Raw genomic sequence first — 13,788 nt, 5'->3', positions numbered from 1 at the left:
CCGTTTCTGACCGCACTGAGACACGTGGATAGCTCTGACACACGTGTCTGCTTTGAGATCTCACCTGTTTGGGTCGTCAGCCGCGCGTGTCCGCTGAGTGCAGCGGCAGAACGAATGTCCATTTGGGCGATGGATCACTTCCTGGCAGTGCAGTCCATCTGAAGCTTAACTCAACTTTTGACCTCTTTCAAGGCCGGTCAGCTCGCGGTGAAATGGCCATGTGGACGTGTACGCTTCCCCCCCTCTTTGATTAAACAGTTCAAACCTGGTTTCTGCCTGGGCGTTTTCCGTCACATGTCTAGCTCACCCATGTTTGTTTTTGCACAAGTCACCCCCGTGTTGTTTCTCTTGTAGTTTTTCAACTTTTTTGTTTATGATTGTTATCAGGGATATTACTGTTCCCACAAAACAACCTCCTACAGCAGTTTTTCTAACACATTTTATAACTAATAAAGTTGTCAAATTATTTATTGGTCATGATAATGAGCAAAAGGAGGGGATATTATAGAAAACTTGTATTTTACCTTGAATATAACCGTAAATATTGAAATTAGAGTTGTTAACGTTAATGCGTTTAACGCATGGTTAATCTAAAAAAGATTAACACGATAATATTACATAATGCAGATTAATCCATGACTATACTGTGTTTACATGTTTTGACCACATAGATGACACTTAATGAGACATTTGAGTTAACATTTGTAAATTAACGTTTGAAACAATTAAACATGTTCTTCAACATTTTATGAAAACCTTCATTTACATTTCAAGCTTACAAAGTGATTAATCATGATTAATCACAGCCTCGGAGTGTGATTAATCTGATTTAAAAAAATTATCGATTGAAAGCCCTAATTAAAATGCATATTATGTCCGTCTTTACAGTGGAAAATACTGTGCTCTGGGTGATTGTGAAATAAGGATGAGTCATGCATCTCGTCCATCAACATAGAACATTACATTTCATAATTGATAGGTCTTGTATAACTAGGGGTTTACTTGTTTTAATTTCTAGAACAGATGTAAACGATCTGCCAAATTATCGCAAAGCACGTCACGATGCCGTTTCTTTCTGACCCTTTTTTCCTTGTCTTTTATTATCACGTCTGTTTATTGTAATAAACAAATTCAAAGCCCATTTTTGAAGACATCTTTAATTTCACCTGTTTCAGTGTTGAGACAACTTAACGCAGGAAAATCCACAACATTTTGGCGTCCCGAACAAGGAACTCTGCCAGTTCGCCGGGGCGGACCCGACGCTGCCGGTGACTGAACTAGGGACCCAGGAAAAGCAGGAAAATCCACAACAGAACATTTGCTACTTGTCGTTTGTGGTGTTGGTGGGAAGCTTGGGGCTGTCCTTGAAGTTCCTCACAGAGCTCTGTGGGATGTCCTCTGTAGACATGGGTATGGGCCGCTGACCAATCCCTGTGGGCTGCTGCAGGCCAGCCTCCATCTCCTCTGCCCCTAGTACCTGTATGAAGCCAGTTTAAACCTGAGCCATTAGTCAAAGAAAATAAATATGTCAAAACTACAAACAAAATAATAAAACGATCACATACAGATATTAAGGTCTGGAGGATGGCCTCATCCTGTTGAGACCAGGGTTTGGAGGGACAACGGATCCTCCTCATGAACAAACTTTGCCACTTCTGCCTCAGACCAGACACCAGTCCTGCAGCCTGACGGCACCAGAGCCAACAAAAGTTCAATCATCGTTAAGATAGTTTCGTGAAACCTTGTCCATTGCTGGTTAAAAATGTTGGGAAATGCAAGTCTTCAAATATAAAAGTTTTTTAAAAAGTAGAAAAGCAGGTGTTGATGTTTCCACACCTGTTTCTCCAACTCAAAGACAAGCCAGTCATCTATCTTCATCTCCACCAGGTCCTCTGTGTCACTGTCACTGTCACTGAGCTCATTCTCTGGACTGTCTGCAGGTGGAGAAATGAGACAAACCTTCTTTCTGAAACACGTTTTTTTTTTTTTTTTACATTTTTTATTAAAGATAACAATATATCCCCTGGTGGAGCAAAAAGAAAACAAGAATACAGCACATTATACACCCATCGGCAAAACTATTATTATACCTGCAAACTCAGAAGGGATGAAAAATGAGACAAACCTAGTCTACACCCACCCCCCGAAAATTTTACAATTTTTAACAAGTAAATTAAATATTCTTGTATACTCCCAAGAAGAATATTAAGGTAAAAGACAACATGTTTCAGGTAAAATAACATTTCCTAACATATCCGAACTGGCAGCACGGTGGCGCAACTGGCAAAGCCGCTGTCTTTCAGCAAGCAGGTCCCTGGTTCGAATCCCGGTCCGGAGGACATTCTGGGTGGAGTTTGCATGTTCTCTACGTGCATGCGTGGGTTTTCTCCGGGTACTCTGGTTTCCTCCCACAGACCAAAAACATGCATGTTAGGCTGATTGGTAACTCTAAATTGTCCCTAGGTGTGAGTGAGAGAGAATGGACGTTTGTCTCTATTGCCCCTTTTCCATTAGTACCTGTAGTACCGGTACAGCACGGCTCTACTCTACTCGGTACGGTACAGGTTGTGTTTCCATTATGCTTTCAGTACCGGTTCCAGTGGGCGGGGTTCAAATTGACGTCACCACCTCTCACCAGCTGGTGGCGCTGAGACGCAGAAACTGTTTTCAGTACAGGTTGAGAATTTATGTTATTTTGAAGTTGTGTGTATGTATGTATGTGTGTATGTACATGTGTATAAATATATATATATATATATATACACACATATATATATATATATATACATATATGTATATATACATATATATATATATACACAGAAATATAAAATATATATATATATATATATATATATATATATATACACATATGTATTTATATACATATATATGTATTTATATATATTCATATACATGTATTTATCTATATATATTTATAGATATAAATATATATATATATATATATATGTATATAAATTAAAACTCTGATGAACCAGATTCTACAAAAACATTACATTTAAATTTTTATAGGTTTTCATCATCATTTGATGTATTTGCACTCATTGTGTCTACTTTTAATGTTCATTTTAAATGTGTGGTTTTCTTTCTTGTTCAAATATATACATTTTATTTTTAGCTTTGCTTCAAAGTTCTTGTTTTGTGATTTGTACGTTTGTGGGTTAAAATAAATTTGAACTGAAGGTCGTCTCTTTTCTTTAAACATGTTTGAGGGAAATATTCCTGAGATCCAATAGTTTTGTGTCTTTTTATGATTTTCAGCTGAGTTAACAGTCATTAAAGTGAAAACAGGATTTCATGATGAAGCTGGCACCGTTTATTTATTTATTTTTTTTATCTTCAACGCTAAAATATATATTATTTTTTTGCTGGTCTCGATCCTCTCCTCTGGAGACAGGACGGGCAGGCTCATCTTCCCAGCTCCAGCTCAGCTGGTGACTCCAGAGGCCGTTCCAAGACTCCAGCTGCGCGTAATCATGAAGGTCCGACCCGCGCAGACAGGCGGGCAGAGACAGGTCTGCGACTAACGGTGGAAGCGATTTTAAAAAACATTTTACGTGTAAAAATAATAATAATCATTTTTAAATAGCTTCAGCAATTTTTTTTTTTTGTATAAAAACAAAATATTATTTTATTTAAAAATCGCTTCCACCGTCCGTCCCAGACTGTCCAGTCCGCCTGACTGCCGGGTGGGATCGGGATTCAGCCTTCATGATTACGCGTGGCCGGGATCTGGCAACGTCCATCTGTGAGTCCCCATCTCCAGCTTCGCAGTGACCAGCGGAGCTCTGAGCACACAAGGCTGGTATCCGGAACCCGAGCCTCCGAGTCGGCACATCGAAGGATCTTCCGTGGTGAACTTGGAGCCGGGGAGATGACACCCTGCCCGGCCTGGCGCGCCAAGGCTCTGGAGGGAGGATCGGGGTACACCAGCAGAGCTCCACCCAGCTTGCTCTGAATTATGTTGTTGGCCACCAAGCACAAAAAATGCCAGCACATCAACATTAGACCAAGATGTTGTCAGTACTGTTTTTGAAATGTTTAAAATAAGTCCAGCCGCTGCTCCAGTCCGAGAAATTACAAATGGCGGATTATTGTTTTGAAAAGTTTCTGAAGGAGCCAGTGACTCCGCCCCCGACCAATCAGTGACCGACAGTGTTTTGACGTCACGTTTTAGTACCTCTTCGTTCCGGTTAGAACCACAGAGCCAAGGGTACTGAAAATAGTAACAGGTGCTAAGAACCGGTACTAATGGAAAAGCCTCAGAACCGGGCCGAGTAGGGTCCAGTCGGCCCGTACCGGTACTAATGGAAAAGGGGCATAAGTGTCCCTGTGATGGACTGGAGACCTGTCCAGGGTGTACCCCGCCCCTCGCACAGTGACTGCTGGACATGGGCACCAGCGACCCCGTGACCCAAAATGGAAGAAGCAGGTAAAAGATAATGGATGGAACATATCCTAATTAATACATACATTGGAAAGATGGCGTCAACCAAAAAATAAACAAACAAGCAACAAGAGCAGCAGCAAGCCAACCAGAGATACCAAATATAGCAGATAGGGGTGCACAATATTATTGGCATGATATCGATATTGGCCAATATTAGCGTTAAATTCAATATCAGACATCGGCCATTCCATTAAAATAACTCGCCGATATAACAGGTGCTGTTTTTGCCTGCAGCGGCAGCAAAACGCGATGACGTCACGTGCGCCCACCCGATCTCATGGCGGAGAGGAAAATTCAAAATTTCAGCGGTGTGGAAGTTTTATTTTTCGTTGGTGAGGATGTTGGATTCCGAAGATTTATGGACTACGTTGAGCCTCGCTACATCGTCCCCAGTCGGAGATATTTTTCCGACGTAACATTACCCGACTTACAAGCCGTCATTTCCAACAACATTGAGAAGCTAATAGCCGATAGCACTTGGGTGAGTTTTACCACAGATATTTGGACGTCGTGTTAGCCCTGCTAGCATGATTAGTCTTACGGAACAATGGACAGACAAACTTTGAACTTAAAAAGTCTGTCCTTCATGCACAGGAGTGCAGAGGATCACACACTGCAGCTGAACCTGGAACAAGCCTCCACAGGTGATGCAGCATCACAGGTGACTAATGCTAATAAATAACATTTAACACTTTTCATTTAATACAAGTTATGCATATGGCTGTTACTGAATATATGTCACCAGCTCTTACAGCTGTTGCACAATTTTTGTAGCAAATAAGCCTAAATAAGAGGGCTATGTTCTGACAAAGGAACGTATATAAAATATCGTTATCGGACGAATAATTTTTTTACATATCGGCCAAAAACCCAATATCGTGCATCCCTAATAGCGGAGCATTTTGATAATGGCAAAAACTAATTTCTTAAATGTTTTGGCCTGATCAAGCCTGTCAAGGGCCATGTGCCTTTTTCATCATTGGTATCAGAAGCATTTGTAATGTTGGGGGACACACTGGGGGTGGCATCTACCTTGGTGCCACCACAATGTCTACACTTCATAACTTTTATTCCCCTTTCCTTCATAATCCCCTGGGAATAACATCCATCTCCTTCTCCCCTTGTTTTTCTTTCCACTATTCCTTCCCCATCACTGATTTTAACTATTTTACTTTCCAGAAAACTTGCAACTTTGATTCTTTCTTCTTGAAACCATCTTTCTCCTTCAACGTATTCTCTATAACACCATCAGCTGGACTTTTCAAATCTTCGTGCAAAATCTTGGTGTCGCAGACAGCTACATTGTTCAAACGTTGATGTGCTAAGCTACCGGTGCACAACACAGACGCGCTAGCTAAGATGCTACAGACGTAGCGCTCCACTTTTCTCACACATCCTAAACCCCTCCCCACCACCACTGGTCAACAGCTGACAGCACTTTTTCGGGCTGGGGTCATGAAAAGTGTACGCAACACTGTCCAGTGATGATGCATATGAAGTTTCATTACATTATCTTGAGCAGGTCAGATGTTATGGGCGAGACAAGATCGTTTATGGACAGGCAAAGACTATATCATAATACGTTCGTCTTTGACGGGCGTACAATAAAAAAAGAACTTTGAGAGACCTTTGAAAAGAAACCACATTCTTACAATGCACTAATAAAATCTATTTGAGTAAAAAAAAAAAAACAATTAAGGTATAAGCCTTTAAATTTTATTTTGAAAATTATTACAGTTCTTAACCTCCTAGGATCTGGCATCCACATATGCAAGAGTTTGGGTCTTAGGAGATTTAACATGTTTTCTAATGGCAAAAGTTAAGGTTCAATAAGTAAAACTGTAAGGATGTTAGTTTTCTGTGGCCCGGTGTTGTCTGTTTCCCTCGTGCTCCTCGTTAGTTTCCATTGTTGCCACCTGTGTCTCGTCCCAGCTGTTTGTCATCATGTCTCGTCTTCTCCTTGTATTTAAGTCTCCCTATTCTGTCTTGTCCTTTGTCGGGTCGTCTTCGTTGGGTGAGTCTCCTGAGTCTCTCTGTTTTCCTGGTTCCCCGAGTTCCTCGTGTCTCCCGAGTTCCCCGTGCCTCCCTCCTTGTTTATGTAAGTTTTGCTGCCCCGTCAGCATATTTATTTTGTACTTTTTATTTATCATTAAAAACTTATTTTTGTATAACTGCCGAGTTGAGTCCCTGTTCTGCACTCTGGGTTCGCTCCGACCACAAATCCTAACAAAAACAAGCAAATGTTGAATGATCTGTTAACTGACTGTTCGTGATTGCAGTTAGTTTGGCAATAGCAGTTGAGAAGCTAAAACAGATGTTAATACTGAGATTTGTTTTAGGGTTGCAACTAACGATTATTTAAAAAATCAATTAATCGGACAATTCTTTTTCGATTATCGATAAATCAACAAAAAAAAAAACACCAAATATTTAAATTTCCACCCCTTTATTCCAAAATTGAACATTTGACTGACATAGCAATTCACACAAAAAACAGGTTGCTACTTGACTATTCTGTTAGTAAAATATTGAATAATAAAAAATAAAAGTTAGTCAAATAGCTTAAAAAATTAATGTACACAAAAATATATACAAATGTGTGTTTTATACCTGCACAATATGTAGCTACTTTGTAAAATGTGTCCTTGAGGGAAGAGTGTAACTTGGATTAAAAGTATGGATTATTGTAACCTGGATTGACACTTCCGGTAAAATGGCGCCCATGTACATGGCGTGCAATCCACCTCTGCTGATGGTGTTAGGATTATTTGTGTTTTGTTCGTTTTTTATCTGGGACATAAACTCGCTGCTGGTGTATGACCAACAACAGCTTCTGGATCTTAGTTTTTCTGCCGCCGATGTCGCTTATTTGGACAAATATGAGCGTACCTCTGGACCACCACCCCCTCCTCCCCTCCTGCTGGCAAACGTGCCTGTTTACCTCCGCTGCGCTCCATACCTCCCTGCTCGGAGACATCGTTACAGACGCCGGGGAAAACGTGCTGGGCGGCTGGTAAAGCTTAAAGCCCTGCGCGCTGCATCTTCCTCTTCGGTTGGTGGTCATGGTTTCCATCGCCAGCTTCCCACGTGCCCGGACCAGGTAAACTACAGAGGGGCTGTTATTGAAAACCTGCGGCCATTAGCGCGCGCAAACTCCACCGCTGCTAGCTCCACCGCTGCTAGCTCCACTTTGAGCAGTATCCGGATGTGTTTGGTCAACGCAAGATCTATTGCCAACAAAACTTTACCCTCAGGGACTGCTTTCAAGAGCACGAGTTGGACTTTTTCTGCATCACAGAGACTTGGATGTCTCCGGGTGAGTCCAGCGCCTTGACGGAATTATTGCCACCAAACTGTCTGTATTTTAACGTACCGCGGCCATCAGGCTGGCGCGGTGGTGGATTATTAACAATATAAAAAACAACTTTTGACTGTAAACAACTGCCCATCCCAGTTTCCTGCGCCAGCTTTGAGCTGAGCGTCTTTGAACTTGGCCATTTGCCTTCGACGTTATGTGCGCTTGTCTACCGCCCACCTCGATCTAAGGATTTCATAAATGAGTTTTCTGACTTCTTGGCTGAAATCACACCAAAATATGATCATGTTTTCATTATTGTGGACTTTAATTTGCATGTGTGCTGTCCTGAGAAGCCCTTGGTTAAGGACTTTTTAGATTTATTGGACTCATTTAATCTAACTCAGCATGTAAACGGTCCCACCCAAGAGCACGGACATACACTGGACCTTGTTTTAACTCATGATATGACTGTTAATAATCTTGAAATTGGTGATAATGTTTTTTCAGATCACATGCCAGTCCAGTTTGAGTTCACCCTCCCCCATCTAACACCTAAGCCGTGCATTCCTGCACGTAGTAGCCAGGCCATTAACCACTTCACTGCCACACGTTTCACAGATGCTTACAACTTTGAAATGATCATTCAGCCCCCGGTGTTTCTCGCCACCACGGAGGCGCTGACATCCCAGTTCAACTCTGTCTGCTTAAAGACTCTGGATCATGTCGCTCCAGTTAAAACTACAAAACCAAAACTCAAGAGCAGAACCTTGGCTGAGTGACGTCACCAAGGCCGTTAGGCAGCAATGTAGGAGGGCGGAGCGCAAATGGAGGAAAGACAGGCTGCAGGTCTCTATTCAAATACTTAAAGAGAGTTGGCGCCGTTATCAGAAAGCAGTAAAAGCTGCTAAATCCAAATACTTTTCTGATATCATTACCTCAGACTCTCACAACCCATGTGTCCTCTTCTCTACCCTAAACTCTGTTCTCCACCTCACTGAACCATCACCTCTGGAAGCCTCGACTGAGCTGTGTGAGAACTACTTACATTTCTTTTTGGTAAAAATTGCGACCACCTGGGCTCTCATTTCCCCTCCAACTCATGACCCATCCATTCCACCTCAATCTGTAGCTCTATTTGACCATTTTGAACCCATCACTCTATCTTCTTTAGAGCAGGTCATGTGCAGCTTGAAACCTTCTGGTTCCCCCTTTGATGTGGTCCCCTCTCGACTACTAAAGGAGGTTTTTCCTACTCTAGGTCCGTCCATTCTTGTTATAGTAATCAGTAGTTTATCCACTGGCGTGGTGCCAAAAACCTTTAAACATGCTGCTGTCCAGCCTCTCCTGAAAAAAAAAAAAAAAACAAACCTTGACCCCTCAGTCGTTTCCAACTTCCGGCCTGTCTCCAAACGCCCATTTGTTTCTAAAATACTGGAGAAAATAGTTGAGTCCCAGTTGAAGTGCTTCCTGGAGTTTTGGCCTCACTGCACTGGCTACCGTTTCACCTTCGAATCCAGTTCAAAATACTCCTGTATGTCTACAAATCGCTGAACAGTTTCTGCCACACCCCCCATCTCTCTGATCTGCTACAACCGTATGTCCCACCACGTTCCCTGAGGTCAGCGGACCAGTTGCTCCTCACAGTTCCAGGAACTCGTCTTAAGCGCAGCGGTGACAGGGCCTTCTCTGTAGCAGGACCAAGACTTTGGAACGAGTTACCTCTGCTTGTCAGACTGGCCCCCTACCTCTTGGTTTTCAAATCCTGTTTAAAAACCCACTACTATTCAGTAGCTTTCAACACTAGAGGATCTGTGTTTTGAACCTGTACGCTCCACACTGGTTTGTCGTCATATTTATTATCTGCATCGTTTTTATGTCTGTATTTTTTATTTACTTCATTTTGTATTTTGCTTCGTGTGTTGTCTGTTGTTCTGTCTGTACAGCACTTTGGTTGGCCTTGTAGCTGTTTTAAGTGCTCTATAAATAAAATGGTATGGTACGGATTAAAAGTCTGGATTATTGTAGTGAAGCCTTCGTCTTCAACCATCGACAGAGGCCTCATGTCAGTGATGATCATGTTAAAGATGCTTTCAGTGAAGACAGGTGCTTGCTGTGGTGTGCATGATGTATTTCCATCATGAAGGCTGTCATTGTTTGTTGTTGTTTTCTGGAATGAGAGTAAATATGTATTATATCATAATTTACAGCAACTCAAGAAATGCCTTGTTTCACTTACATTGTTAGGTTCAGGCAAAAGTATCTAAAAGAGCAATTAAACACAAACACACACACACACACACACACACACACACACAAAAACAACTTAATTACACACATTTGAGTAGATGCAATAAATGACTTTAATTCCTGTTTAAATGCAATTCATCCTGCCATACCTGCAGTGTCTTCAGACTTTGCCAGCAAATTAAAAGTTGAAGCTTAATCATTAAATTATCATCTTTGTGTTAGATTTATTTATAAACCACATTTAAATACTGCTTGTACCAATTAAATTAAATAAAATGAACACACATGTTCTCCATCACTGTCATTAATCAGCAAACAAGTAGCAGCAGCTTCACCACAGAGAGTGACGTTACGTTTTCTCAATTGGAAACAGAACAATGTGTTAAATTGTAGAGACTCACCTGCAACACACGAGTTGGGAGTGAGACGAGTTGAATCAGCTGTTCAGCTCGTTCATCCTCCTCGTGACTCCAACATGTTTACGTTTCATCAGCGTGGTTCTCCTGTGTCATCACTTTTTCAAAGCTGCACGTTGCTCAGTTTTTATCTTTATGAAGTGCTCCCACACTTTGGAGGACTTGGGTCGAACAGTTTTCTGTGTCGGTCATTTGTAAAATGTATTTAATTTCCTTTGAAAACAGCCTCTGCTTTGCTTCCGCCTCCCTCCTCACTCTGTTCAACTCGCGCTGCAGAGTTGTTTTTTTTCCAAACTTTATTCAGTCAGCATTGACAATGAACTGCAGGTGAACAAAACAGCTCCGCAGTGCCGTGAAAGACGCATAATCGTGTGACACAATGAATCGATAATGAAATTCGTTGCCAACACTTTTAATCATCGATTTTTATTGATTTTATCGATTCGTTGTTGCAGCCCTAATTTGTTTGCCTTCTTACCATTCTGTCTCTGTTCAGTTGGTTCGTGGACGGCGGTGCAGAAAGATTTGGCAGAACCTGCAAATATGGCCACCGTGGCAGAAGTGACCAGGGTGCAGCAGCGAACACTCGCCGTCCTGCGACCTCTGCTCATCTCGTCGTAGATTATCCACTCTGTGGGGAGAGCCTGGGCTGCTTCGGGGTGAGCCTGGGCTGCTTCGACAGAGCTGTTCTAAACACCCAAAACAGAAAATCACAAATCTAAAACATTTTATTTGATATTTATTATATCATAAAAAGTAAAACAATGAAGCAAAATTTGCTTTTAAATTAGATTTCTATTTCATATCATCTAAAAAGTCAATTCTCAGGTGTTCCACTTGTTGCGTATAATGTGCCCTTATATGTTTTCAGCTTTGCAGAGGTCAGTTTTAATTGCTGCGCAGGTGAGTAGAAAGCAGTAGCGAGGGTGGTGTTTGTGAAATGGATTTCCTGCCCACCTCCTTTAACTGAAATTGGCTCAGAACAGATGTAGAATGGAAGAGAAGATTCCTTTCTCTGTTTCTGGGGAGCAGGAACGTGTCCTTGTTGACATGGATAAGGTTTGGATACATGCCGGCCACCAACGCCGACTTTACAATAGCCCAGTTTTCAGAGTTCTGATTCACGTCACGGATGTCGCAGGCCCCACGAGCCCGCACAAAACCTGGAGGGGACAAAAAAGCTGCTTTACTCAATCATTCAACACGACCGATTAAAGTTACATAAGCATAAAATGTAAAGGAAATGAAACCAGAACTGACCAATAGCACGGAGATGTCCTATGACTTGTGTCCTCAAACCAAGGATCATGTGCATGGTAGCTTGGGACAAGAAGTTTGTCTCACAGAAAGATCTCTCCCAGCCATCACGGCGAGCTTTCTGCCAAGCCTGAAAAAACTGATCTTGTTGCAATTGAGTTGGCAATAACTCTGGTATTTAATGAATTGCTTAATGCCTAAACAAAGGTAGCAACAAACATACTGTACATCCACGTACCTGGAAAGCTCTGAGCAGGGCCATGTGGTCGCTGAAGGTGTTGGAAGTGAAACGTTTACGGCGCTGTAGAGCTGCATTTTTTTGAGAGCTCTCCGAGGGAAGAATAAAATGGTCCCGATAGGCCAGAGAACAGGCAATAGTGAGGATGGGGTCAAGACACTTCAGAATGACAGCACAGAGCACCATCTTGCCCAGATGGGGCTCCACAGGTAAATCAGCCAGGTGGTATCCCAGATCAGTCAGCTCTTCGTTCTGGCCCAGAGCATCTATTGTCTGAAGAGGAAGGTTGCAAGTGCTGATATAAATATTAGGATATTAAAAAATATTGTTTGTATGTGCAGCTACTTCAGATTAAGAGATAAAGGAAATAAAAAAAAAAAATATACTTTTAGCATTTGCACAGCACTCTGGATCACATGTGTTGGAGGCGGCTGCGGAGCTTTGGACAAGAATTCAGCAACCAGACAAGAAGGAGGAGCAAGCAGCTTGATTTTCAGACAAAGGTCCTGACAAACAAAACATACAACATATTAACTGCCACAGTGTCGTTGCAAATTAATAAAAAAAAAACTCCTGATGATTTTACATTGATTAATGCTGTGTATAGTTACTGTAACTACTGGCCACGAGAAACACGAAATGTTTGTTTCCTTATTTTGCACCAGGGCTTAATTTGAGCCAGATCCTGCTGGAACAAAATCCGGGAACTCTCTTATTTTGACAGGGTGCATTCTGGCAACTGTTTGCTTGGATCCGGCAACTCTCAGGCTTAATAATAATAAAATTATGAACAAATATGACTGCCTTGAACAATAAAACTTATGTAAACTGATTTGGGGAGCCATGCTTGAACCGTGTCGCTCCCCTCTGCTGCTGAGACGATAAAATAAATAACTCAGACACCTCCGCTGCTGTTTTTATGACGCTCTGGATGCTTCTCACCCACAGCACGCATGCAACAGAGTATAAACTCAAAACGAGTGATACCTGCCCCCTTGTTTCCTGTTTCGCGTTGACAATTTTTTTTAGTTTTATCGATGAGTTTGTCAAGCATAATTTGGATGTTTTTTTGGTTTTTTTGTAAATACAGAAGTAATGTTTAATAAATGTTAAGACTCTATTCTTTGCTAGCCAAATATATTTTCATGTTGTTAAACAACTTGTTAGGTTCTTGTGAGCATGCGCGGTGAAATCAAAGTCCACACAACTTGTTGGATGACGCTTCCTCGTTGATTTTTACGTGAAACAAAACATGTTGCATCATATACAGTATACTAATCGATAAAGTGCCTGGAGGTTTCACATGTGGAGTCAGACAGTGAATTCAGTGGAGAAGAGTCGGCTACGAACCGTCAAGTAAAGAGGAGGTGGGGGTGGGTTAGGATGTGAGTGTTTACAAATGTTATTCAAACATTTTCTGGGGGAGGACCCCAGGACACCCCCCCCCACACACACACACACACACACACACACACAATTTGCGTTCTGGAATCGATCGGTTTACAAATTAAGCCGTTTTGCACCATGTTCAAAAAACCTAATAAATAATAAAACAATAGTTAGAAAAAGGTACTAAAACACCACTAAGTTAATTTTAACATCTTTAAACAATTAAACAAACTGTTGTCTTTGTAGTTTCACTGAAGTCTGTAGTTAAAAAAAAAACTTTTAAAGAGTCTGTAGCTGATCGGCACGTTCAGTTCATCTCAATGATTTCCACCTTTCAGCTCCAGCTTTACTTCCTCACTCACAGTTACAGGATCTATGAGGAGATGCTGTCCTTGTTCTACACATGTAAAACTATTCAGCGTAACTGTGCTAAATTATACATTGGACAACTGTGTTTGTAAGTAGCTCGTTA

The 13,788-nt window shown here is 41.6% G+C and overlaps 1 protein-coding gene across 1 annotated transcript in view; it reads right to left on the bottom strand.

Moving 5' to 3' along the window:
• Window positions 1-1,321: 1,321 nt before the first annotated feature.
• The window catches only part of LOC119412129 (3'-5' RNA helicase YTHDC2), a 34,352-nt gene continuing 21,885 nt past the window's right edge, over window positions 1,322-13,788 (bottom strand). Inside the window, exons 19-26 of the mRNA XM_037679104.1 lie at window positions 12,314-12,433; window positions 11,928-12,200; window positions 11,693-11,819; window positions 11,390-11,595; window positions 10,911-11,121; window positions 1,837-1,925; window positions 1,566-1,685; window positions 1,322-1,477 (exon numbers count right to left, since the gene is read on the bottom strand). Coding sequence (XP_037535032.1) covers window positions 1,322-1,477; window positions 1,566-1,685; window positions 1,837-1,925; window positions 10,911-11,121; window positions 11,390-11,595; window positions 11,693-11,819; window positions 11,928-12,200; window positions 12,314-12,433 — 1,302 coding nt within the window. The remainder of the gene's footprint in view (window positions 1,478-1,565; window positions 1,686-1,836; window positions 1,926-10,910; window positions 11,122-11,389; window positions 11,596-11,692; window positions 11,820-11,927; window positions 12,201-12,313; window positions 12,434-13,788) is intronic.

This window comes from Nematolebias whitei, chromosome 7 (assembly GCF_014905685.2).
Source record: "Nematolebias whitei isolate Nwh7 chromosome 7, NemWhi1, whole genome shotgun sequence".
In the NCBI taxonomy this organism is placed as follows: domain Eukaryota; kingdom Metazoa; phylum Chordata; class Actinopteri; order Cyprinodontiformes; family Rivulidae; genus Nematolebias; species Nematolebias whitei.
The sequence above is the reverse complement of the archived record's forward strand: the minus strand, read 5'-3'. Positions and strand labels throughout refer to the sequence as shown.